General features: G+C 41.3%; 11 protein-coding genes across 11 annotated transcripts; 5 read left to right on the top strand and 6 right to left on the bottom strand.

The window, feature by feature from the left end:
• Positions 1–202: 202 nt before the first annotated feature.
• On the bottom strand, positions 203–850 carry SAMD00019534_112620 (hypothetical protein; the record flags this gene model as incomplete). The annotated part of the gene is made up of 2 exons (XM_012893591.1): positions 203–330; positions 490–850. The coding sequence occupies 2 exons, from the start codon at positions 848–850 to the stop codon at positions 203–205; spliced, it is 489 nt and encodes a 162-aa protein (XP_012749045.1).
• Positions 851–2151: 1301 nt separating this feature from the next.
• On the bottom strand, positions 2152–3765 carry SAMD00019534_112630 (hypothetical protein; the record flags this gene model as incomplete). The annotated part of the gene is made up of 1 exon (XM_012893592.1): positions 2152–3765. One exon carries the CDS (start codon positions 3763–3765, stop codon positions 2152–2154), a length of 1614 nt encoding a protein of 537 aa, XP_012749046.1.
• Positions 3766–4111: 346 nt separating this feature from the next.
• SAMD00019534_112640 (hypothetical protein) lies at positions 4112–7643 on the bottom strand (the record flags this gene model as incomplete). The annotated part of the gene is made up of 11 exons (XM_012893593.1): positions 4112–4725; positions 4785–4933; positions 4994–5458; positions 5530–5711; positions 5774–5858; positions 5927–6039; positions 6120–6275; positions 6344–6479; positions 6560–6962; positions 7035–7257; positions 7338–7643. 11 exons carry the CDS (start codon positions 7641–7643, stop codon positions 4112–4114), a joined length of 2832 nt encoding a protein of 943 aa, XP_012749047.1.
• Positions 7644–9034: 1391 nt separating this feature from the next.
• On the top strand, positions 9035–9541 carry SAMD00019534_112650 (hypothetical protein; the record flags this gene model as incomplete). Its single annotated transcript, XM_012893594.1, has 1 exon — positions 9035–9541. One exon carries the CDS (start codon positions 9035–9037, stop codon positions 9539–9541), a length of 507 nt encoding a protein of 168 aa, XP_012749048.1.
• Positions 9542–10708: 1167 nt separating this feature from the next.
• Positions 10709–12535, top strand: SAMD00019534_112660 (hypothetical protein; the record flags this gene model as incomplete). Its single annotated transcript, XM_012893595.1, has 1 exon — positions 10709–12535. The coding sequence occupies one exon, from the start codon at positions 10709–10711 to the stop codon at positions 12533–12535; it is 1827 nt and encodes a 608-aa protein (XP_012749049.1).
• A 469-nt stretch (positions 12536–13004) lies between these two features.
• On the top strand, positions 13005–14331 carry SAMD00019534_112670 (hypothetical protein; the record flags this gene model as incomplete). The annotated part of the gene is made up of 2 exons (XM_012893596.1): positions 13005–13662; positions 13721–14331. 2 exons carry the CDS (start codon positions 13005–13007, stop codon positions 14329–14331), a joined length of 1269 nt encoding a protein of 422 aa, XP_012749050.1.
• A 698-nt stretch (positions 14332–15029) lies between these two features.
• SAMD00019534_112680 (hypothetical protein) lies at positions 15030–17644 on the bottom strand (the record flags this gene model as incomplete). The annotated part of the gene is made up of 5 exons (XM_012893597.1): positions 15030–15397; positions 15473–16202; positions 16262–16344; positions 16417–16874; positions 16941–17644. The coding sequence occupies 5 exons, from the start codon at positions 17642–17644 to the stop codon at positions 15030–15032; spliced, it is 2343 nt and encodes a 780-aa protein (XP_012749051.1).
• A 294-nt stretch (positions 17645–17938) lies between these two features.
• On the bottom strand, positions 17939–18839 carry SAMD00019534_112690 (hypothetical protein; the record flags this gene model as incomplete). The annotated part of the gene is made up of 3 exons (XM_012893598.1): positions 17939–18302; positions 18381–18521; positions 18604–18839. Coding segments are annotated over 3 exons (741 nt in total), but the record flags the coding sequence as incomplete, so codon positions are not given.
• A 153-nt stretch (positions 18840–18992) lies between these two features.
• On the top strand, positions 18993–20404 carry SAMD00019534_112700 (hypothetical protein; the record flags this gene model as incomplete). Its single annotated transcript, XM_012893599.1, has 5 exons — positions 18993–19268; positions 19337–19646; positions 19717–20023; positions 20093–20196; positions 20268–20404. 5 exons carry the CDS (start codon positions 18993–18995, stop codon positions 20402–20404), a joined length of 1134 nt encoding a protein of 377 aa, XP_012749053.1.
• Positions 20405–20882: 478 nt separating this feature from the next.
• On the top strand, positions 20883–21999 carry SAMD00019534_112710 (hypothetical protein; the record flags this gene model as incomplete). Its single annotated transcript, XM_012893600.1, has 3 exons — positions 20883–21107; positions 21187–21316; positions 21398–21999. 3 exons carry the CDS (start codon positions 20883–20885, stop codon positions 21997–21999), a joined length of 957 nt encoding a protein of 318 aa, XP_012749054.1.
• A 794-nt stretch (positions 22000–22793) lies between these two features.
• On the bottom strand, positions 22794–26636 carry SAMD00019534_112720 (hypothetical protein; the record flags this gene model as incomplete). Its single annotated transcript, XM_012893601.1, has 6 exons — positions 22794–22808; positions 22922–23097; positions 23185–24823; positions 24890–25937; positions 26010–26493; positions 26558–26636. 6 exons carry the CDS (start codon positions 26634–26636, stop codon positions 22794–22796), a joined length of 3441 nt encoding a protein of 1146 aa, XP_012749055.1.
• Positions 26637–27457: the final 821 nt, after the last annotated feature.

Genomic DNA, 27457 nt, shown 5'->3' on the forward strand with positions numbered 1-27457 from the left:
AGATAACCAACACAACATTGACAACTCATTAACAAATTATGTTTGCTTCTCAGAATCGAGTTAGTTCTTTCCATTATTAATGCACCCTCTATGTATGTGTCCATCTATGGCTCTCTGTACCACTACCTCCTTCTGTCATATAATCAATATGCTTGAATGTATTCAGTGGAGGGTAATATTGCTTGTTTATTCACATATGCTACTAATTGTTTGACTTTCTCGCTCTGATCATCACAGCATAGGGTGTTACTTTTGTTCCAATGTCTGGTCCCCATTCAAGGAACTTCTCAAGGATCAATCCACTATCAATACACGAGTTGATGTAGCTGGCTGATGTATAGTGGTATCTTGTGATAGGAGAGCCCCCCAACCAAATGGATGTTCTTTGATCTTCCACCAAGTAGTTATGCACTGGAATAACCGGTTGACAATCCACTTCCATATAGTCGTCGAATCGGATGTTGGCTGATCGAATTGGGTGTTCCATACTGGCCACAAAGATACCACCTGGTTTCAAAGACTTGGCGATTCTGTTCATCATTGATGGAAGGTCAGATACATAGTGTAGTCCAAACTGTGAATGCACCACGTTGTATCTATTCACTGGTAGGTCAAGCTTCTCAATATCTGCCACCTTGAAAACAAGACGATGTTCATTGTTGGCATCCTTGATTGCTTTATCAATCATCATTGAGGAGATATCATAACCATCGACCGATGCCACTCCTTTGGTTAGACACTTTCTACTGAATGCACCATCTCCGCATGCCAAGTCCAACACAGTAGCATCCTTGATATCTGGCATCAAATCGAACAGAGTGTCATAACCTTTTGATAGACCTGGATACATCTTATGTATCTGTTCAAATCTTTCGAACAACTTTTGATCATCAAAAGGATTATTATCATTATTATTGTTGCTCATTCTAATTGTATATCTCTATATCTCTTATATATATCTTTATAGTAATAATGATAAGGATTTAACCATAACCAGACCCACACTTAATCATTGTTCACTAAAGTGTGTTGTTCAATCTATAGTTTATTCGAACTTCTAGGTCAACATGATGGATGCTGAGCTAGAAGGTGTGTTGAGTTCTTGACAGCCTTGATCATTAGAGAGAATGGACGTACTCTGAACTTGGATTGGTCTGGTGCCCATTCTATAACCTTCTCTATAGTCAATCCATGTTTGATACAGCTGTTGATATATGATGATATGGTATGAAGTTGCTTGATAATGTTCGGACGTCCAAGCCAAGTGAATTGACGACTACCTTCCTCAAGATAATCACATAAAGGGAACACTTTATGTCCATTGTAATCGATAAGTATCACCATCGTGTTGATTGCATGTTCTAACTGGATGCTCAACCATGAAGATAAGTACACCATTTGACTTGAGACTATCTGCGATCGATCCAATCAGTCTATCAATATCAATTACATAATGAAGTCCATAGTGTGAGATGGCTAGATCATATCTATCGACAAGTAACTCCATTTGGTCTAGATCTCCAACAAAGAACTTCACCTTGTATCTTTTCCAAGATCCTGATTTGCCTTCTGGATCATCATAGATGAAAGATCATATCCTTCCAACAATGATATCTCTGTTCTATCCATTATCATATTGGTAAACCTTCCATCTCCACATGCCAAGTCCAATAGAGAAGATTTCTTTAGACTCGGTATCAAGTTAAAGAACAGATCACTACCTTTCATTATCTCTGGATAGTGACGAGTGAATGCCTCTTGATATTCTTTAAAGAAATTTGGATCCTTATCATAATTATTCTTTTCTTCCATTTATTATTATTCTTATCTGCCTCTCTATCTCTATATCTACTCTTTAATTATAATTGAATTACTATTGTTACTAACTTAAGTATACTTATCCAGTATGTTCCTTCGATGGATTGTTGGCACGTGGGTGGAACACTGTCGACAATGAGTGTGTGCGTGTGTGTGTGCGTGTTGCCAACCAACACGTCACTTGTCCAAGTGTGGGAAGACTAGTCGTCCAATTGTCCTTACCCTACCCTATCCTACCCTTACCTCTACCCTCATAGTATAGTATGGACATAATAATAACTCAAGTTTATTGACAATATGACGGATTAGACACAATGAACCTAACTCACTTGTTTACAGAGAGTCTTTGCTCGAGGAGGATGTTGCTGCAGCAGCTGCTACTGGCAACTTGGATGGAGTTGCAGATGGTAGTGCTTTGTTGTTGACATGATGTTGATGCTTGTGGTGGTGTTGGTGTTGTTGGATTGTAATTGTATTTGGTTCAGTACCATGCTCAGTAATCCATTCCTTCATCTTGCTGACTCTGTCTGAACATTTGGGATGCGTGGCCAACAATGATACTATCTTGCTGTCATCCTCAGAGTCACTGAGTTGTGCCAACTTCTCCTGGACACTGATTGCTGCTTGTAGGTTGTAGCCAGCACTCTTTAGGATGCCAAGTCCAATGATATCTGCTTCAATCTCTTGCATTCTCGAGTAGCTCAACTCCAAGAGATAGGTCGTTATCATTGTTGCTACATTTCCAGTGATGGTGTCGCCAAGCAGGCCTCTGGTGAGCGTGAGGAAGACGATGCCAACCTTGAGAAGACTCATCCTCTCGGCCGAGTGACGGGCAATGGCATGACCAATCTCGTGTGACATGACTGCTGCGAGCTCGTCCTCTGTCTGGACAATCTCAAACAGACCGGTAAAGACAAAGATCTTGCCGTTGGGCAGGACGAAAGCGTTGACCTCTGGCGAGTTGATGACATGGCACTCCCATGGCAGTTGGATACCCGAGTAGGGGATCAACGACTTGGCCACTAATCTGACCTGATTCTGGAGCACGTTGTTGTCTGGCAGGATGCTGTCGGCGTAGAGCTCCATGACTGATGCGTAGCCCATGTCAGAGATGTCACGCTCCTCCTCTACAGTGACACCGATGAACCTGGAGCGACCAGTGATCGGTGCCGACTCTTGATTGAAGTAGATGTAGAGTCCACAACTGCCAAACATTACGACGCAAATGAATGCGAAGCGAAGCAGACTGTTGCCCTGTCGGATCCATTCACGAATGCCACCCATGGCAAAGGGCAGCACCAGTCGAAGTGTCTTTGAAAAGACAAAGTAGTTGGGGAGGTTGGAGTGGAAGTGTCGTTTGGCAGCGGGCACAATAATGAACTGTGGTGCTGTAAACATTGTAGATTGTGATCGTCCAGTCTGTAGAGGCTGGCCCATTGAGACCGATGATTTGGTCGTAGTTGATGTTGATCTTTGTTGTCCAATGATACTATTAGCATGATTGAACCTGTTGTACTTTGTGTTGAATAGTTCGTTGATCCTGGATTGATGTGAATTATGATTGATTATCGTTGAATATGGTGTTGCAGGATAACGTGAGTTATGGTGAAAAGGTGATTGTTGTTGTTGTTGTTGTAGTTGATGTGATATAGACGTTGGTGATACGTTTGGTATATTTGTTTGTTGTTGTTTATGATTGAATAAATATGTGTTGTTATTGTTATTGTTGTTGATATATCTATTACTGTTGCTGCTGCTGATGTTGTAGTTATTAATACTACTATTATTATTCCTGTTAAAGTAGTTGACTACATTTCGATTGACTAGAAGTACACGAGAGGAAGAAGGCTGTATTGGTATAGATGATGCTACACCACCCATCAGCTTTGTCAAAGAGCCATCAGCAACTATCGAACTTGCAAGACTTGATCGTAATATTGAAGACATTCATGTATATGTATATAATATTTATTAATTCAAAGCTGTCTTTCTGTTGTTGCTAATGCTGTATTAGAAATAGATAAATGATAATTAATTATTTGTATTTGATTGAGTAGTAGTATAGATAGTAATAGTGAGAATAAGAGTGGATTGGTCTGTTTTTGCAACTTGATAAAGAGACAGTCACCCCACACGCACAACCATCACGTCGTTTAAATTAATTTTTTCAATCAGCTCAAGTCTGTGGGTTATAATTCCAGAAGTGATATGGTCCTGGATCAAAGACCGGTCCAAGTTGTAGGTAAATATACAATGATAAGGTTTATATACATAAAAATTAATGAATGAATGATTAACGTCCTTCTGATAAGAACAAGTTAATAGCTTGTAGTGATGAGATCTCATCGTCTTTGGCCTTTAGAGCATTCTTGTACTGCGTCTCAATGTCTGATAGTTGATTGGTGAACAAATGATGGATGTTGTTCATCTCATTCTCTTTAGACTGTAGTCTTACTTGTAGCTCGGTGATCTGCTTCATAAGTTGTTGTTGCTCCTGTTTGTTCGTGTGCTCTGTCTCTATCTTGTCCTGTTGCAGCTGTCTCTCCAATTGATCGCGTTGTTCTTTATACATCTTTGACTCATTCTCCAGACTGTTGAGTCTCATCTGTTTGGCATTGTCCTGCGCTGTCATGTCCAACACCCTCCTCATCAAATCCGCAGATTCTCTCTCCTTATCAATCAGTGTCTGTACCACTGGTTGTTGTTGGTTCGGTTTGAATATCTCTGTTCTTTGATCATCCTCTGTTGATGAAGACGATGATGAGCTGTTGGTATACTTTGATGGCATTGATAATGGTGCAGATGATGTATGAACTGGTGACTTCCTAAGCATCGCTATCTCATTCTCCAAACGTTCATTCATCTTTAAAAGTTCTAGTTTGCTATAAAGTTGTTGCTCCTCAGGGTCTGATTGATTGAGTTAGTGACTGGCTTGATCCTGGATCACTATCCACATGTAAACATACCTTTATAGATAGGTACAAAGCCTTCATTGGCAATGAACTCCCGCATTGATATACTCTCCTCTGTTGGAAGGAATCTTGTCAATGGATTGACAAGCTCGTTCTGAGTCAACACTGGTATAAAGTATCTAGGTGGCTCAGCCTGATCAAACCTATTGAGTACATCAAGGTTAATAGACTGATACGGTTCATTCGATATCCAACAAACTTACTTTTGCCTCATGCTCTTTTCTTTGTTGACTTGAGCATGAAAGTCCATTGCATAGTCTTGCTGATGCTTTGCAAACATCTTGTTGAACTGTGCTCGTCGCTTCAGTTCGTCCTTGTAGAGCTTGAAGTAGGTTGGTATCTTTGCAATCTCAGTCATGAGCTGCTGGTCGTACATTAGGTTGGGCGCTTGTTTCTGGACGTTGACTAGGGACGACACTGACTTGACCAGATGAGCAAAGTGTCGATTGAATATGACCAACTCGCGATTCAATGCAAAGTACAGTCGCATGTAGAGCTTGTAGCACTTGTCAAAGTACTGTTGAGGTCCATGTGTCAGTGAGCTCGTGTCATAGACAAAGCCAAAGTTGGTCTCATCGCTCATTGACTTTTGTTTGGCATTGATTAGGTTCTTGATTCTCTCAAAGTCCTTGATGATACCCATTATGTCCTGTGATGACTGTGTCACACTGTATGGTATGGTACAACTGGTTGTTAGTTTGATGAACCAGTGATGTCTGGAAGGACTGTAGTCACTTACAGTTTACTAAAGTCATCGATGAACTTCTTTGTTGCATCAAACTCCTTGGCAGTGTTAATGATGTGATCATATTGTTCTCCAATGCCATAGTTCAACACTGCTTGTACAACTATTGGCAGCTTATTGATAAGCAACTCGTCTGTCTCATTTCCCTCGTGGTCAATGTTCTTTAGCTTCTTGATCTATACATTTGAAATGTTGTTGTGTTAGTGGATGATGTTGGACCTGGATTGAAGCCACTTACAATCTCAAATGCTTGATTGTTCATTACGTTGGCCTTGCAGAATCCCTCGACATGCTTAAATACCTGGTTAAGCTCTTGTTTGTTGCTGTGATTGGACCAGGTGATGTCAGTTGGGTGGTCGAATAATCATCCATCAATCACCAATGTACATACCATTCTGTTTGATAATGTTGTTTCATGAGGTGATATACCTTTAGACCATCCTGTGCCTTCTTCAACACCTCGAATGCATGTAACTGTATCGCTCTAACCTCTGTAAATCGCTCCTATAATATATAATGATTTGATCAATGTCAATGAGATGTTGATTGATTGATTGATTGAATGAGACCATTATAACACATACAATCTCCTCTTTGATTGGATCCCTGCATGGTTGGTTATCCAGATTGTTCCTCTCGACCACCTGTCCATTGACAGTAGTGATGTACTTTGTCAAGTTTTCAATTGGTACGAACTGGAATACTGGATTATTGTACATATCGATCAGGTATACCTTGTCCTATTGGTTGATTGGGTATATGAGTATAGGTGTCCCTATATATACCCAGGGTGTGTAAGTATACTTACAATAGTATATATTGGACGAAGTATAGAGTCTGACAATGGGTATAGTGCATCAGAGTCATAGTATGATACCAATACAAGTTGATCCTTCAATGATAGTTTGAAGTTGGATTCAATATATCCTTTGTAGGTCTTCTCACTGTTGTTGTATTGGACATTGTAATGGTGATGTAAGTATCAGAACATTAACAACCTCTCTGCCTAATAATATTAACATACTGTATCTGATAGATGTCTTGTGTGGTCATGACATCCTTGCCCTGGCCAACGACCTCGAGCGAGACAAACTTGTCCATTACCCATTTGGACTTGATGATGTCTTTGATGGTGATCCTCGTCGTTGGATCAGGGTCGATCATTCTGATGATCAACTCTTTGAACTCTTGTGAAAGTGTGGATGGTAGTGCCATGATATGTTCGCGTGTCACTGGTACTGATGGTATGCTCATTGTCGGTCTGGCAATATAATAGAACACCACTCCCATTGAGAATATATCCACCATATGATCATAATTCTTGTTTGAATGATATGATATCTCTGGTGCCATGAACAGTCTTGAGCCAACTGCTGATACCAATGGTTCAAGTTCAGATTGTGTCTTTGAGAATCCAAAGTCTGTCACTGTTTGATTGATTGATTGAGTGAGTGAGTGATCATAAACGTTCGGGGTGTATAGTGATTGATCAAACATACGTTTAAAGACAGTCCTTCCATTCTTTTGATTGACTAGGATGTTCTCTGGTTTGAGATCTCTGTGTACGATGGGCTGATCTCTATCATGTAGGAACTGCAATGCTGATATCATCTGGACAAAGATCAACTTCAATGTGTTCTCTGATAATGTATGAGTGTTATCTGTATAATACTTCTTCAATGTTCCATTATTACAATACTCGAATACATAAGTATATAGATCCTTTATTTGATTGATTGATTGATCGTGTTAGTAAGCCAGTCTTAGACTACTACTTTGAATTGAGTGAATGAGACACCTACTAATACGTCATGTACGTTTACTATGTGAGGATGTTGTGGACCATTCATTAACTTCATTAGAACATCACATTCAGACTTGATGTACTTTTGCGCTGCGACAGACTCTGCATAGGTGTGATACTTGAGTAACTTGACAGCATACTCCTGTCCAGATGAGTTTGAAGTGTCGACAGCCTTGAATACAGAACCGAATGAGCCACCACCTAGCTTGTCCAACTTCTTATAACCATCTCCCTTTTGTCCTGGTTTCTTAAAGTATTTAGTGTTCTCATCGTTGAGCAATTGTAATTGAGCTAACTTCAACATTGTAACAATGTTGTATGTGTGTGAGTGAATATATCAACTATAAATTGTTTGATTGATTGGATTATTGGTTGATTTCTGTGTATATATATACAATGTTTATATAATAGTAATAATTGTATATATATCTGTGTATACAAATAGGTAAGATAAGATTAATGAAATGAGATGAAGTTAGTTTTATTGATGGCATTCCCCCTTTTCAACACACACACACACACACACACACACAGAAAAGACAAAGACAGCATTGATATGCTGTACAATAAGGAATGCTTTGACCATCTTTACTTCAACTATAGAATATTGTTAATCAATCACTTGATGGAGTTGTAATCATTGAACACTCTTGGAATCAATCTCACTCCTTGAGTCAATAATAATAACTATATGTAAATAAGTACTGGCAGTACCTGTTATCACTTCAGACAACCAATAACAGAGAGATAATAATATATTTTTATTGATTGGCATCTGACAATGGTACCCCTTCAGTCAATTAAATCATTGACGAAAGCCAGCAAAGTGTAACTTTTCGAATTTTTTATTGGGCAAGTTTGTCAATGCTTTTTTGTCAATCAATGGATTGACATCAATGATATGGACCATGAAGATGGAAATGTATAAATAAAGAATATTCAATTCAATTATAACAATATAAAGTAGTAGTAGTAGTACAATAATAATAATTTTAAATATTCAAACTCACAATAACAATGATCAAGATCTCCAAATTATTTTCTAAATCACTTCCAATCATTCCAATTCAATCCAGTCTGACTGGAACAATGTTGTCCAATTTAAATTATTTTAATACTCCATCACCTTTATTATCTGATCAATATTCAATCCGAGAGTACTGTGGCATCTCTTTCCAGAACACTCAAAAGGCTAGAATATTCTTTGGACCAAGTCCAGTCATTGGAGCAATTGAAAGTGGATGGAGAAGATGGTCTAACTTCACCGAGAGAGAGGGTCTCCCAACTACCCACATCAACCAAGAGAGACTATCAGAGTTCTTGATTGACCTGTTGGACAGAGGTGTCAAGCCAACTGATATCAAGGAATACTTGACTGCAATCAAGTCGAATCCAGAGAATCTAGGGATGATGGATCTAATTGTTGTTGAGCACAGAGTCATCAAACATATATTATCGCAGTTCCCCATCAAGATGATCATGAGCTTTGATAGTTCCAATGAGAGAACATTTGAGTTGGATATACTCTTGGACCACATCGCCAACAAGATGAAGGGTGATTCAATGTATAGACAGGACAACACCCCCAAGGTATCCAAATCAAGGAGCAAGGTCATCATCTTGATCAGGATGGCCCATCCAAGTTTGACTCTTCAAGACATTGCCAATATGATCAAACCAAATATTCGTACGAGAATGCCAACCTACTATGACCTCAAGATATCAGGACCAAGTGGACCCAGTGATCTGAAATATAGAATCAATCAGAACCTTGACGAGCCAGAACTATGTCCAGTTACCGCACTTACCCAATACCTGTACTTCTGTCTTTCACATGATCAGAAGGCCACCCATGTAGTCGACACCAAGGACGAGTTACTGTTCACTCGCTATAACAAGTCTGAAGAGACCTACTCTCCCTTGTCTTCATCCTCCGTTGGATATGCCATAAGGAAGAGAATGAAGAAGGCTGGAATTGACTTCACCGTCTCCAACAAACCATGCCTCAGAAGATCTGTTCTAAAGTCCATTCTATCTATTCATCATCCACTGTTGGACTCATTCTGGTCAGACCTATACCTAACTGATACCAAAGTGATTGATCAAGTACCAACCACAAATAACTTCAAGTTGTTGAACTCAATCTCAAGAGAGAGGATCAACAAGAGGAAGAGTGACAAGAATAAGGTTAATGATCAATGATCATAGAATGACCTTATTGATTGAATAAACTATTAATACTTGTATCTATTATTTGAAACGAAGATTACTTGCAAATCACTTCACTGAGACTGAAGATTTGCAAACTCATAATTTCAATTATTGATATTTAATAATATTTAAGGATAAATTTAATAATGTTCTGGTGGATGCTCAGAATAAAAACTCATTAAACTAGGAATTAATCATTTAATAGTTTATTAAGAGTTTAATTCCTTGATTTTGTTGTTGGAGAATGAAGCCCTTGGACTGGTATAGCTTCAACAATGTTGACCTTTGATCCTTATCAACAACTTGAGCAGTGATGGCCTTGAATTGAATGTCTTGAGTGACTGAAAAGAAGTTGATATCAGGGTTTTCAATCTTGATACCATACTCTTCCAACTCGACCGAACTCTTCTCGATCACTTATTTTGTGAACTTGATTGAATCCTTTACCACCTCATCCATTGTAAGATTGGATGATTCCGTTCTAGTCACTCTCTGCACCACACTGTCGATTGAAGAAAGAACTATTTCCTCGGGTAGTTCAGCAATGGACTGAACATACCTCTTAAAGCTGGTGAGGTTCTGGTCGGGATCGGGTGGACCAAAGTAAAAGGTGACTGGCAAGTGGAAGGAGTCACCGTCCTTTGACTGAGTAACAATAATGTTTCTGAATCTCTTCCTTGAATAGGAGACCTCTCTTACCCTCTGAAAAGGCATTCTGAACTTCAATTGTGACACTCTCATATCTCCTATTCCCAGACCTGTAGTGATCAAGTGGCTATTCTTACTTGCTACTCTAAAGCGATCAAGCACACTGCCAGTTACAAATAGAGAAATCAGTCCCCTAATTAATCACTGAAAGCTCATAATCATTAGTTGTCGGATTGTTATTGTTATTGTTGTTAATGTTGTGGTTGTTGTTCTTGTTATTTTTGTTTTTGTTGTAGTTGTTGTTGAGATCCAGAGGTTGGATAGGAGCTGAATTCCTTGAGAATAAAGGCATCCTAAATAAAAATTGATAGTTGTACCTATTTATTTACTTATTTATATATCTATTTTATGATAACTAATGTTCATAAATACAATGTGGGACCTTGAGAGGGCCATCTACACCTCAAATCACTACACATGGAGCAATAGCTATTGATTCAATTCAGAGACATGAACAACATCGATATTGTTGACGAGCCTGTCAACACTGTCTCGCAAGCCGACACGCAGACATGGGAGCAGAGCGAAGACGAGATATTCTACCCCATGGCGGACATTCTGATGAAGAAGAAGATGATGAAAGCATACAAGATTAGCATAGACGAGGAGAGGATCAAGAAGGAGAAGGAGAAGGAGAAGAAGAGGAAGAAGAAAAAGGATGTCAAGACAAGTGGCATAACGACTGACAACATTGCCCTGCCAAACATACCACTTCGAATCCAATTTCATATCATTCGACTCTGCTGGGACGATGCACTTCGTGCCGAGTCGTCGTCGTGGCGGTGGAGGCTGTCGCTGGCCACCCTATCGTCGGCGCACTTTACATACATTGCCGAGCGCCTGTTCAGCATCAAACATACCAAGGCGCTGCAGCTGAACAACGTCATTCTCACGCCGATTGCAAGCATCGTGGGCCACTTCAGCAATCCTCACTGTGTCTGGAAGGGCAACAGTACGGCACCAACGACGAGCTTCATCGTCAATCACTGTTGCATCAACGGCAGAGGCGCCATCAACTATGTTCGGAGTGGCAGCGAGCTCGTGTTTGATGGCGGCGAGGCTGGTCACGAGCTTGAACTCGCACAGATGCTGTCAAGCGGCATGATCAACTCGCTTAGATCCATCGTCAACATTCCTGCTCGGACGCTGCTTGTGATGCCAGACGCGCTGCCATCGCTCCTCCACCTGGACACACTGGCCATCACGCATCTCTGTGACAGTCCACATCCTATGGACTTTGACGAGGTGTTTTCAATCATCGAGAGGACCAGGTCGCTCAGGAGCATCAGAATCTCCATTCTTCCACAATACGCTGTCGTTGGCAACACAAGCATGTTTGGCACGGCGTTCCACCAGCTCGACGTGGATCACATCACATCGTTGACGATTGAGGACGACTATCAATGTGTGTATCATTTGGCATGCAAGCCCGATCGCTTCTTCGATGGCATCAAGCACTTCAGTACGCTCGAGACACTCAGCCTGCGCCTCTACAAATACATACACAGTACAACTCGAGCGGAAATGTTCTCGTCAGAGTTGGCGCAGTACTTGTCTGCGCCACGAGCACTCACATCCCTCTCGATCAAGACATGTCTTGACGATTGTGTCGCCTTGGCATTGCAATCCAACACATGGCTCAAGCACCTCTGTGTCGAGATGCCTCCAGACTGCTCGGCGGCCGACCATTATACGATCCGGTCTCCGCTCGTATTACCGTTGCCAACATCGTTGAAGTCGTTCGTGTGGCAAAGACTCAATGCGTATTATAGCACTCCGCGCCAAGTTTCATCGTTTCTCCGCGCCAACACGCCATCAAACCTGGAGACCCTCCGGATCAAGGCTCCAAGCGAGGACTGCCAACTGGAGGATGCACATCAGTTCTTCACCGAGAGCGCCAATCTCAAGCACTTGATCATCGACGTGCACTATGGAATCGAGAATGTTGTGGACCATGTCAAGGCCAGCCCCAGTCTGGACACGCTGGAGCTGAGGAACTTCCATGCCTTTATGTCAGATACGAATCAATTCCACGCCTATATTCTGATCCTGGCCAAGATCCTAACACTCCGAACGATCATCATTGAATCGTCAAGATACCCAGTTGCCCAGGTGCGACCACGATGGTACCGCCGCCAATACGCACTCGTTCCCAATCTGACGGCCAACACGTCGTTCACCTTCAAGAGGCAGATATCCTATGTTCCAGACGTCGGACATCGCATAACCCAACGAGGCAATAGATCAAAGGTCTTCCAGTTGATCTACACACGATAAACAACATCCAAGAACAGATACAGCTGTTTCAATTTATAAGTGCCCAAGGGTCATTGTAAGCGAGCTGTAACGAAGTGGTCACAAACATATTTGAGCCAATGATACACAATCATTCATTCAGTTGTGTTTTGACATAACCAATAACAAACAGATAACAAATAAACAACTTTGTATATTTACTCCTTAACTACATACAAATATTAAGCAATTCTTTATACGAGCGAGAATGATGGAGTTAAAGAAGTGGCACGGTGTAACAATCAACAGCAGCAGTAGTAGTAGCAGTGACAAACACTCGCTTGGTAATGATCGCAGCGATCGAGCCAACAAATCAGTCATTCAGTACCCAGCAGCAGCAGCAGCAGCAGCAATGGATACACTAATCGATCTGCGAGCCAACCTGTTAGTCAGTGACTAGTAGTAGTGGATTCATTAATCGATCTGCGAGCCAACCTGTTAGACGTGTTGTATGGCCAAAGCCTCGACGATGACCACATCCACGACCCAGCACATCTTTGTCAGCCAAATCAACTGCACCTCCACCTACATCGAGATGGACGTGTCCTCCACGCGCTTCGATCCGACCTTCCTGAAGGAGCTGGCCGCGATCACGGACGAGATGCAGATGATGTCCATCTTTGACAGGTTCGGCACCTACTACATGACCAGCGCGTACATGGGCGGCAAGCTTGTCCAGATCACCACAACGTCTGAGTCGATTAGCAGCCAGGAGAAGGAGTCCGAGTGGTCTGTGGCCGCCTCGCTCACCCTAGGAGGCTCGGTCAACTGGCCAGGATTCCACGCCAAGTCCACACTGACCCTCAGCGGAGGCTATAGCACCTCGAGCTCAAGCTCCAGCTCCATGGAGAGCAAGTCATCGACCTCGAACATCATGGTCTACGGTGGCGCTCCTGCTGCCTTTGGCCCCGCCAGCTCGGCCACCACTTACCATGGATGGACGCCCTCCATTGACCTGTTGCCCGTGCCCTTGGACTTCAAGGTGGCGCCGCTCCGTGAACTGATCCCCTCTCAGTGGACCATCAAGCTGGACCAGAAAGATGTCCCCATCAAGGACATCTGGAATCGTATGGAGGCGTTGTACTATGAGATGAATGGAATTCAGGACGGTAAGTGTTTGCACTGGTGTCAAGCATCTACATCATACTAATACAAATACATATCCAGTCTACTACACGGGTGATTTCAAGTACACATTGGTCATGAATCTGGATCCAACGACCAGCAGCTTCACTCCGAAGCAGAGTATAACTATCGACTGGATCGACCAGGCTGGCAAAGACCAGACGTTCTCCACACTGATCCGATACCTCCACGTCGACACCGATGGCTCTGAGCGCGAGTTCTCCTTCCCCAGCACCAACAACAAGTATCCCTTTGGAGACAATTGTCAACAGTCTCCATCTGACCCAATCCCACCAATGGTGTTCTGGGGCAAAGCCTGCATCCGTGGCTCCCAAGCCATGCCAACCATGATAGTCTTTGATTTCAACGGCCCGGATTTCATGGGCAGCAAGACACCGCCCAACATCTCGGTCGCAGGTGTTCCGGGACTGACCTCCGGTGCTCTGGTGTCATGGACTACAGGTGAGGGCTTGCTCATTGGCGCGGATGGCCATCTGAATACCCTGGCCGCCAACTCTGTGGCCACCTTCATCCAATATGAGCGTGCTATCTATGGTAACAACTCGGCACCGTTCCGCCGTATTCCGAATTGCCCAGACCTCTGCATCCAGACAAGACTGGGCGAATTCAAGTTCCTCACGCCGGCGACGTAATGAAGCAAGTCAACTACGAAGACCACAACAACTACTATTGGTACAACCGAGACTCGTTCATAACGCAGTCGGCCTCGCCGTTGGCCAACATCAACACGGTTATCCTGGACCATACCTACCCCAGCTGGTGCGCCCAGCAACGCGTGGACTGGATCATAGCCTTCTCCAACTTTGTCGCCGGCCAGTCGTCTTGGAAGCTCAACGCCACCAGCTTCAACATCATGACTGACTACCACAGCTTCAACGGCATATCCCCTCGACCACCACGTATAACCTGCTGCCCCTGATGGATGGGGCTCCCAGGAAGTACTTCTCCTTTGACAACTACAACTACCCACTGCACGGCGGCATCAGTGCCCTGAAGAAGAAGTTCAACTTCAATGCACCCAACCCACCCCGCGCCTTTACTTCCTACTAAGAGTTGTCCAAGCGGCTCTCTAACAACTCGTCATCCTAGAATGTCAATAAATTACTGCCTCTCATTGGCGTACACCACCTGTCTCATGCGAATGAATGTAGAATGTTTTGTTGTGAGTTCAACGGCGGTTCCATCAGTCTCGAGAGCGAGTACTCACAAACCGACGACGTCAACTATCCATGACTCTATTCCTCCAAGATTCAATGCCTCTATCTATAATCCAACTACGAATAAGTAATAAACATGCAATGCTTGACGTGATCCAATCAATGGGTGTAGTTTAATACTGGTAGATTGATTCGCAAAGCACACGAAGAGTCTGATCGATGCTGTCTGGTGCAGCCGATACCTTGGCAATGAAGCAATTGATAACGGACTCACTAAATGACAGTATATCATCGACATCCATCTTGCCAGCCCTTCCATTGATTAACTTGAGTACCTGGTCATACTGTAGATTGTCCTCTATGATCGATGTCCTCTCCTTGACCAATATCGACAGACACATGAATATTGGCAACTGTTTGGTCATGTAGTTGCTCCACAACACCTCCCACAATGTCTTGACCTGATCAAATGGGAACTCTCTCTTGAAACATATAAGTATCGATTGGAAGAAGAAGTACATGTTTGTTCCATCAATGTTCTCTGTATTGATTGTTTGATTGATTGATTGATTGATGTTAGTATGATGGTCCAATCAAACAATTCAAACAAACTTACCAAAGTGACAGTATAGATCTTGATCGATAAACTTGAGAAGCTTGGACAGAGTGTTCAATTGTGAGTGCATTCCATTTTGATCTTTGTGGAAGTTGATCTCCATCCTGGACATTAGGCCAACGAAGCACCAGAATGACTCCACCTCCTTTTGAATGACAGAGTAGATGATGGTGAGCATATCACTCATTCCCTGTACGTATCCAATGTCAAAGTTGTAGAATGAGTACGTGAGCAGTATCTCCTTGATGAGCACTGAGTTTGGATTGTCCATGCCCACGCCTTGGAACATTGGGTGCGTCCTATCCGTCCTGATCACATCCTTCTCAATGAGATTCTTGCGTGATGAGTACTTTGAGAAGCGTGACTCTTGATCGGCAGTAATTGATTGCCATTGTTTCTTGATGGTGTAGTACTCCCTGGTCTTCTCGTACTTTATAACCTCGCGCATTGAGTGTGTCGAATCATACGGGTAGAACTGTAACAGGAATGGCCACACCTCGGCCCTTATCGACTCGTGTACGCCACCGTAGAATATCTTCTTTTGCATGATCTGTTGGCTGGCCAGACTGATACGGCCCTCCTCATCAAAGTAGGAGTACCACTCATTGGCACTCAGTGGATTACATTCATTTCGATTGACTGCTGGTTCATCGATTGATGTACTCAAGTTGAATGGTGTGAAGAAGTCCGATGATGAGTTGAGTGATGAGTTTAGGCTTGTATTGTTACTCTGTTGTATGTTTGTTTGTTAGTGAGTGCACAGGATAATGTTGGATCGCTTGAACTTACATGTTGAGGCGAGGTCTTTCTCGAACCAAATGTAATGTTCCTAAAGTGATTATCAATCTTCTTTGCTGGTTCCTCTAGAATGTCTATTAAGTGATTGATTGATTGATTGATTAGCGAATGAACGAATGTTGCAGACATGGATAGTGATGACCTACTCCTTTGAGCATTCTTGGCAAACAACGATACTTTGGTGAAGCTATCGAGGATGTTGGACGAAATCTCTTTGGTCAACCTCCTCTTGGCGGTGATGTTGCCACCGCTTCCTGGTTCGCCAGAGGTGGGTGTCAGAGTGTTTGGTGATGTGGAAACGGTGGTCTCTGTATCAAGTGTTGATCCATGACTGTTGGACAGTGGTGTCTTTGATGTGTTTGGTGACATGGACACTGTCGATGAGTTGATAGATGAAGGTGATGCGAGTCCAGCCGTCTGTCTACTCGTTGATGATGTTGAATGTTGTTCAACAACAGAGGACAAAGAGTATGATGCTCCAATTATTGGTGGATTCCCAGATGGTGACAAGTATTCACTTCTCTTTAACGATGAACTTGTCTGTATCTCTGCCAAATCACTCGATTCCATCATCATCATATATAGGTTGTTGTCCAATGTTGACCTTAAGTAGAGTGTAGTGTAAGTATGTTAGTGTTTGATCACATGACGGGGGATGTTGCCAACATACTTCTTAAGATTTGGATTGACTGAACGGATTGCAGTGATGAACTCCTTGACGCCTCCATTCTCAAAGAAGAATGGTGGCAATGCAGTGCCATTCCGACTTAGAACAATGAGGTAAGGTGTGCCAATGGTTGGTGTGTACTTCTTGATTGAGTGTATATCTTTGGTATTGATCTTTATGTGTTGATACTGTTGCTGTTGTTGCTGTGTTGGATACTCTATTGATGATGTCATTGATAATGTTGACTTTCCTTTGCCAATTGATATTGGTTGTGAACGTGCCAATGGGTTGGATGACTTGTACGATGATGATAATGATGTTGTTGTTGATGTGGTCGAACTACCACCAGTCTCCACTGGATCGTCATCCTCTGACGATGTCGGAGTGGACACTGGTGTGCTGACAGGCTTATTACTACAAGTCCATGATAGGATAACAGACTTTGTGATCAAGGTTGATGCAGATAGAGTGTTTGCCTGTTGTTGTAATAGTGATTCAGAGTCAGAGGCTGATGCCTTTGAGGGTGATAATACAGGTGCAGTAGTATCATATGAGTAATAGAGTGATATCACACCCTCTATACCCTTACTATCACCATCTGTTGGATATATTGTAACTCCCTGTTTAGAATATATAATCTTAAACTCATAAGTTGTATTATTATTATTAGATGATGTTGATGTATTTGATAATGATAGACTACTCATTCTTATTATTATATGTATATTTATGTATCTGTATCTGTATATGTATATGTATATATAATTATTTGTACAATATATGTTTACAATCAAATGAAGTTTGGGATCGATCTCGACCATCTTCAAGATCACAAATCAAGTGTTTTTCAGAAAGTGTGTGAGTGAGGGAAGTGATGTGAGGTGTCGACAACATGGATGTGGCCTGAGGTAACAGCAACAGACACAGCCAGACACAAGACATCATCACATGAGGTAATAATAATAATAATAATAATAATAATGAACATTATTATTTTAGTCAGAGTCATCCTCTTCATCAGAGTCCTCGATTCTTGGTCTTCCAGTGTTGAAGATTGATCCGGTGGTGGATGTGAAGGTTTGTTTCTTGGCACTTCTGGGGTCTTGCTCCATGTCGGTCTTGACAGCGCCACACTTTGCCAGCCACCATTCCAAGTCCTTAGAGGTAACCTGATCACCGTACATCTTGGCCAATGTTACCATCTGACTGACGATATTAGAGTTATAGTAGACCAATATAGTTGGCAAGTTCCTGTCAGGATAGTTATGTATCGCTTCCTCTGATCTAATGCCAACAAACTTGGTAGCACGATGTTTCTTGGCCAATACCTTCAAATGATCATTTACTAATTGACATTGTGGAATACTATATAGTATCATTTGATTGATTGATTGATTGTCAGTGTCTGTTCATTCATTCAATCGATCGATTGACAACACATACCCATTCTTGTGAAGATGTACAACAACAAAGTAATCCTTTGCCTCAGTGACCTCACTCTTGTATGCAGGTTCAGTGATCTCATAGAACTCTCCAAACTTGTTCTTTACAGCATCAGCCTTCATCTGTGCAATCCTCTTTTGTCTATGTTTTTGTATTGTAGTTGTTGATGTAAGTATACCGTCTATCTCTCTCTTGAGAGGCATTGTATCAAAATGACATTTACCTCAATCTCTCCAATACAGTCTCATCTTCATCATCCTCCATTTCATGTAGATCCTCCAATGAAGCATTGTTCAATTTATCCTCCTTCTCCTTTTGATGAGCATATACAGCAGCCTCTTGAATCAGATCGAATAGTTCATCCTCTGTCAACTCCTTTGGTGGTGCCTCCATATTACCCAATCTAATCTGAATGTCATCCCATTCTGTCTTACCTTTACCTTTCTCTGCCATATCTATCTATCTATTTATATATCTATATGTATAATTACAATTAATGTTTGAATGAATGAATGAATGAATGTCTTGACCCAAAGTATCTCAAAAGTCAACAAACATCGAATCGACCGATACTTTTCAGATAATCTACCTCGAAGTCAACAAACATACAACATGTCAGATACAACTACAACTACATCAACAACAACAACAACATCAACATCAACATCAACTACAGATGAAACGACATCATCATCAACAACAACAATAAGAACAAAAGAAACACTATCAGAGTGTAAACTTAAAGGTCATAAAGACAGTGTTCTATGCGTGGCAATACATCCAACCAACAAACTATTGGCATCATCATCAGAGGACTGTACAGTTCGTCTATGGGACACTGACAAGAAGTCATCCATCAAGTGTATAAATGACTTTGGTACTGATCCTGTATGTACTTAACATTGATTGATTGATTGAATGATTGAATGACTGACACGAAGACACCATTATAACAGGTCAATAGTGTAGTATTTAACAATGATTATATGTTATATTGTTCACATTCTACAAAGGTATCATGTTATGATATACGTAAACCAAACATTATACTGAAAGAACATAGTGGGCAGTTCAGTGTCAACAATGAGGAGATCAATCAGATATCATTCGATCACAAGTATCAATATATAGCCGCTGGTGATGACTCTGGTCAGATCAAGATAGTCGACATCACAAACAACAAGAACAAACTACACTCTACACTGGCAAAGAAGCATACCAATGTATGCTCATCCGTATTGTTCAGGCCAAACTCAAAGAATGAATGTATGTATACCATGTTACCACCGATCCCATTAGACTTAGCTGGCCAGCCACTGACTGAATGATTGTTTAGTGTTGACAGGATCAATGGATTATTCAATCATTCATTGGGACTATCTAAAGGGAAAGGTGTTGCATCGTGAATCATTCCAACAGGCTACTCAACAGACATCATCATCTGCAAAGGACAAGCAACAACAACAACAACCACAACAGAAACAGATATTGAATCCACCATTTGTAAACTCATTGGATGTTTCATCCGATGGTAAACAAGTAGCTGTTGGACTTGGCAGTGGTGATATCGTCGTCAATGAGATATCCAGCTTCAGAAGAATCATACATTTAGAGGAGGCTCATCAAGCACCTATATCACAAGTGTATGTGTTTGATCATAGAGTACTTGTTTACACAATTACTTGTTACTAATACCTCCTCCTCGATAATAGACACTTCCCCAAGTTTGAAAACCACAACAACAGTCTTATCTCCTCAGCCAATGACAGTTTGATTATACTCTGGAACATTGAGAATACCAAAGATGAGCCTATTGGTATGTGTACTGATTGATTGGTTGATTGATTGATCAATGACTTAAACTAACTAATGCCTTTAAACCAATAGATAATGATAAGCGTATAAGGATATGGACACACCATCATTCAAAGGTGAATTGGTTGACAACTGCCAAGATCACTGGACAATGTATCTATGTTGCCGACACTTCTAATGACATCACGATGCTGTCAATACACGATTAGTAGAGCAAAGCTTGAAGTTTCATTGGTTTGGGCCTTGGTTCCAGCCCCAAGAAGATGACCCTAACTTCATGTCGCGCATGTTGTGCGCGACAAGCTCATCACACAACCACACATTCCCGATTTCTTTCTTTGTTGTGTTGACCGATTTCTTATGATGGGGTGGTGTGTTACCCCCTCTCATAACTCACACACCACAGACGGGATCATCATTACAGTAAACTAGTGATCATGGTGATGCTGGATGATGAATGAGGTGATAGCCTGTTAAAAATATCATTTGCAGTAAGCTGAAGTATGTGTATGAACATCCGCCGATTTCTTTCCTTTCTCTCTCTACTTCCCTCATCCACACTCTCTCTCTCAAACATGATGTGAGCCGTACATACAATGTTGTCATTCTGTATCGTGTTAAACAATAACAAATAATATACATATAACAAGACAACATATAATAATTATTATATATAAATAGAAAATAATGGGTAAACAGAAATCACCAAAGACACCAAAAGCACCAAAGGCACCAAAGTCATCAAAGTCAAAGACTTCCAAGGAGTGTCCCCCTGCAGCCAATGTCGTACCAACAGAGGGTGAGGTAGTCGGTCCATTCGATCCACTGGCCAAACTTAGTGAAGATGAGCTGAAGGCCTATAACGAGTTCAAAGAGTTGACAAAGACTGACTTAGAATTGGACAATAGAGAGGTATGTATTGTTATGTAACATCATCTTGGTAGTGACATTCAAAAGGTTAACATCATATTTATCAATAACACATAAACAGAGAGAATGGTTGACAGACATGTGTTGCCTAAGATATCTTAGAGCTCGTGATTATGACCTCACACAATCATTCAACATGCTCAAGAAGACTCTGGCCTGGAGGAGAGATTACAAGCCATGGGAAATTACTGGTATGTACAATTGTGCCATTATTACTTGTTGATCATCAATAGACTGATTGTTGACCTTACCCATTCCATCTTTATTAATAGCTGAACACTTGAGCTTTGAAGCAGCAACTGGAAAGCAATATGTAAATGGAAAGATAAAGGATGGAAAGCCAGTCATTTATATGAGACCATCGAGAGAGAATACAAAGACTCATGATAGACAGATCCAGTTGATGGTGTATACGTTGGAGCGTGCCATCGAACAGATGGATGCAGCAAATGGTGTGGAGCAGGTGGCCCTAATGATCGACTTTAGTGGCTACTCTATGTTCAACATGCCACCAACTTCTGTCAGCAAGCAGTGTCTGGACATCCTCAGTGACCACTATCCCGAGCGCCTGGGCTACGCCTTCATCATCGACCCACCATACATATTCAACATCTTTTGGAACTTTGTCTCGCCATTCATCAACAAACATACGTCCAAGAAGATCCACTTCCTGAAAGGTGAGAAGCTGCGTCGCAACATACTGTCGCAACACTTTGACGAGCAGGTGCTCGAGAAAGAGTACGGCGGCGTCAGTGAGTTCTCCTTTGTCCGCGAGGAATACTGGAGAGACGAGATCATCAATGATAGAGCCAAGCGTGGATTGCCTTCATTGGATGACGCCATGTTAAACGAAGTACTGGCATTGAAGGAGTAACTCATTTGTTTGTGGTCGCTACAAGTAATGGTGGTCCACAAGTATGCTTGTTCGAACAAGGACGTCCTTGTTAATTAAAGAGTTAGATGGTCCCTAAGAAAGGGACTTGTTTGTATACATTATTTTTTGATTTATTAAGTCTAGACTAGTCTCGTTTGATTGATCGTTGGACATAACAACTATGTATCAGCATTATAATGGACATTGATAATGATAATGATGTGATCAGTATTCCAAGTATGTTCTTGGACATTGTACTGGATGTTGAGAGGATGAGTAATGATAATATAAACAGGTTTGACATGTTGTCTTGATAGTTGTGTTCTTTCTGTCGATGTGGTCTTATTAGTAGTTGAACGGCAGTGAATAGGGATACCAATGTCAGTTGGATCATAGACATTAGCTCAACATCATAAAGTGTGGATAGTGTAGCAACGCAGTATGTAGTCATCTTGAACATGTAGAATAGACCCCACCAACGTCGTTTGGCCTTTAGAGTTATAGATAGTGATCTCCATCGATCCTTGTAGTGAAAGAGTGTGTAGAGTAATGGTACTACCACAAGTAGCAATGCCAGTAAAATGGTTGAAATAACTCTGAATGATAGTTCCAGCTGTCCACACTCTAGATCATTGTCCATGTATTGGTATTTCTTTGAACCAACATCACGACATGGTAGTACTAGTGAGAAGAGATTGAATACCAATGGTCCAAAGAAGAGTAGTAATGAGTTCCATAAGAATGTGACCAATGGCATTGAGTTATTATGTTGTGTGCCATACTGTATGTTGATATCATTGTTTCGTCTTCTTCGATGTGTGATAAAGTATGTAGTTGGCAATCCAAACACAATGATGGCAATGATTGTGAATGTTGATATTGACACCTTGGATAGATAGTCAAATGTTGGATAGGAACATACTGATGGTATAAAGTCAATGGACATTCTGAACAGTGGCAGCACATACAAGTTGATCTGAGGGTATAGAAGTATTGCCACTGTCTGTAGGAATATGAACATGTGTCCATATATCGAGTAGAAGAATCGAGGTCTGAATGCCAGTACCAATGTAGTGATGATAAAGAATAAGATGTAGCCTAATGTTATAAGTATACTGTTTGTGTCTTGTATGAGTTAAGGTGTAAGTATACTGTTCATTCAATTCCATATCTTATGCTACTTACGACAACAATAGATTCCGGACTTATTGCTAACTGTTGAGCCTATACATTGTCCACACAATACTCCAGTATGACCACTTCGACATTTGTTATCGCCTAGACAGATGTTTGGTTGACAGTGATAGATCTGCTCAATGTCATTGTTGTACATCCAGTAGTTTGGCATGGTGCTGACCGTGTCCAAGTAGCACTGGGCCAGGTTCCTGTAGGCACTCTCACACTCAACACATCGGCTCAGTGATGGAGAGTATACATCGTAGATTGATGAGCAGTATTGACATAGTGAAGAGTTGGCCTTGAGGAATTGGAATGGTCCACACGATGGTACCGTGATGTTGAATGCTGTGGTGATCGTGTAGGGCCACTCATTGTTGTACTGTGTCAGATTGATATTGAACATACATCCAGATGGCTGACCTATTAGCTGTGTGAGAAAGACATCGGCAGTGCCACCAATGAGTCCAATGGCATAGGTGAAGTTGATGTTTGATATGGTTGGTGTGAGTGATGATACAGAGAGTACAACATCACCAACCTCATCCTCTACCGTGTTGTTGTAGCCATCGAGCATTGTCAATGTGAATTGTATCGGTGAGTTATTGCTGAGTACTCCGTCGATCTCTGTAATGTTGAGTCTGAGCTTGGATGTGGCAACATTGACACCATAAAAGTCAACTGTATTTTGATCGAATATGTTGGATGGGTCGATTGGTAGGTAGCTGTCGGCACTGATAAACACTGCCCCACCACTGCCGGATGCTGCATTGGCAATGAAGCTGTTTTTTGTAAAGATACAACCACCTGATGATAATGATCCTGATGTTGTAATGATGCGCATGGCACCTCCGTTTGAACCAGTGTTCCTGGACAATGTATTGTTGTGGAGGTAGCACTGAGATAGAGTTTGATCGGATGAGATATATACGGGCGTCTCAGAGGCAAAGTTATAGTCAAACAGAGAGTCGACTATTGAGACATTAACAGCGTTGGCAATGACCATTGCAAAGTTGGTGGTGTAGGAGGTATCAGAGACCTCTGATTGCTCCATTGAAAGGCTGCCCATATATATATCGTAGCCAACTGCTCTATTGCCAAGTACAATGTTTGATCGTGATATCAGGCTGCTGTTATACATCTGAATCAATGATGGTGCATAGCTGAAAAGCACGTATGACTTTGATATGATGACATTTGAATGTTCGGCACGGATAAAGGGTCCACCTTGAATGTTGGACACGTCCACCTTGTTGATCGTGATGCTTGAGTATGTTGAGAATAGTACATGATCAAACTTTGTGAGACCCCTAAAGTAAGTGCCATTGATCGAGAAGTTGGGACAGGCCTCCAAGAACATGACCGAGCCAGCACCTTGTCCCTGCACTGTTGAGTTGTTCATCGTTCCATTGGACTTGTAGACATGAAGTAGGTTATATGATGATAGACTGAATTGGCTTGTGTTGATAGTCACGTGTGAATTGGATAATGCCAGGAGAAGAACAGTGAGCATTCGATCTGATGTGAATTGGTCTAGTATGACTGTGCTGGCATCGGCTTGGATGGCACCCGTTCCAGAGTCGTAAGGTTTGGGGTTGGATGTCTGAGCAGTCTGGTTGAGATGAACATCGGTCATGTTGAGTGTGCTCTGTAGTACCTTGATTAATGAGTGATAGAATACACCACCAGTGATCATGATTGATTCCAGTGTTACGTTGCTCTCTGATGCCAATACCAGTCCACTGGCAGAGTTGCAATTGGTGAATGATGTATCGGACATGTGAACGGATGACGCTAATAGTTGTAATAATGGTGTATTGTTGATCTGTGATGAGATGCTTGTCATGTTTGATCTTTGAATGACCAGTGTTGATTGGAACGCGTTGATGATGGATGATCGAGAGAACATATCGTCCAAAGTAACATTGGATAATAGTAAATGTGATTGTTGTGACAGATCGAATAGGTTTGAGCATTGAGTGAACCTGCTGTCTATAATGGTTGCTTCAGTGTTCTTGAGTGATATCAGATAGTCAACTGGGGATAGTGATGCAAAGTGTCCATTGATTACTTGTAGATGAGAGTCTACCATGGCAATGCCAAAGACAGAGTCGTACTGCTTTGGGAAGGTCACGTGTTGGAGTGTCATGTTGCATCCTTGACATGTTATTGATTCGAGGTCTTGAAGGTGGACATGTGTGAATGAGATGTCGATGGGACTGGCTGGAGTCTGCTGCCACAGTAGCACATGAGCTATACCAAAGATTCCATTGACTAGTGTCAGGGACATGTGTCCCTCCTCAGAGAACATATACTGACTGACCACCTGCACATTGAAGTTGGACATGCTCAGTGATGAGTTGATGGTGCGGACAAACACTGGGGAGACAGTGGATGATACGGTCAGATTGACAATGTTAATCAAAGAGTCCGTTAAGGAGATCAATGATGATGAGTATCTACAGTGGTCGAATGATACGTCTGAGAGGTGTAGTTGGGAGTCCTGTGCTAGTAGTGCAAACTGTCCATTGGTACTGAATGAGCTGTGATCAATGTGAACAGTACTACTATTGGTTGCATAGATGTCGATCGCATCAAAGAGTCCAATAGTTTGTATTGCTGTGTTTGTGATATATAGTTGAGAGTTGTCATCGACGTTGGTTGTGACATTGGTCATAGTGCAATCGGTGATGTTTGCTTGAGAGCTGGTAGAGATCTGTAGGAGACCATTATCAAGTAGTATTGAGCCAAGGTTGATTATACTGTTGACATTGAACATTAATGTATCGTTGATTGTTGAGTTGATCATGTTGATCCTTGCATTGATAAGATACATGGATGATGATATAACTGTGCTGTTATCTATATTCAAGGTGTAGTTGGCTTGTGATGACTTTTCTAATAATGAGCCAACAGTCACTCTATCAAGTATCACTTCTGATGATTGTGTACATTGTATATTGGTATGTGATAGTCGTCCGACATGAACATCTCGCATGGCAAGTTGACTACCGCATGTATTCAATACAATATGATCGATAGACACCCTATCAGATGTAAAGTTTACAGATGGCCATGGTACAAGCTCAAGAGAGTCTGATTGTTTGATGAGGTGATCATTGACACTTGTATAGTTGCCATTGGCAAGGATGACAGACCAAGCAGATGTCAACGTACTATTATCATCACTCATGACACCCATTGCCCTGTCAAGTGTTTGATAGGGACTGTCCATTGAGCCATCACCAGTGGTGTCATTACCAGCTGGTGATACATATATTAACACCTGTTGCTGTTGCCCATGTTGATGTGTCACTGCTAAAGTGTAAGTGGATAATGATGATGATGATGATGTAATGATTCGCGTATCACTATGACATACATTGGAGAGCATTGCATTTCAACAGCAACAGTGTTAATATTGTAGCGATGCTAATGATGACGACATCACCAGACTTCATTATCGTCTTTGATAATTATTATTATCTCTATCTATATCTGCACCCTAAGATGGCAGTCGGTCAATCAATTTATTCACTAATGGACAAAGAAGTGATCAAAACCATGCAAAATTCAGTGATTGCCCCCTTTTTCAGTGTCTGTTTTGGAGTCAATCATTTTACAGACTGGAAGGTAGTGATTGAGTGAGCATGTTAGGAAGAGAAAGAGTATAAATTGTATGTAAATTGAACATAATGGTTATCATTAACAATAAGTATTATATTATATTATTTCTATCTAAATATGGAGAACCTTCCGTTTATTATTATTCAATTAATATTTCAAATGCTTTCAGAGGATTTGGATAAACTCTGTCTGGGTCTGACATGCCATAAGTTACTATCTATGTTCTTTAGATGTAGCTCCTACTCCACCTTTATCCTTGGTAAAGGAGTTTATCACTTTGGTACTCAAGCCAAGTTTGATGAGGCTACATTGACTCTCACATCATACCAACTCCTCAAACAATCATTTTCTTCAAATTTAAGAAGTAAATATTTCAAATATTCACATGTATCTTTCGACGATCAGAGGACTATTGTCCTCCTGATTCAAGTTCTTGACAAACTTTTGAATTTTGAATTATGAAGTTTGAAAGTTCAAATTTGGAAGGATAGAATGGAAATAATTTTATTTATTTATTTTTATTGGGCACAAAATAAAATATTATTAATATTAATATGAAATATATTTTGTCTGAATAAATAATATTACATTTATAAATTGTTTATTTAATCGGATGGATGGTCCATATCATCATCATTTTCATCATCATCATCAA

Source organism: Acytostelium subglobosum (assembly GCF_000787575.1).
Source record: "Acytostelium subglobosum LB1 DNA, scaffold: scaffold31, whole genome shotgun sequence".
Taxonomy (NCBI): Eukaryota; Evosea; class Eumycetozoa; order Acytosteliales; family Acytosteliaceae; genus Acytostelium; species Acytostelium subglobosum.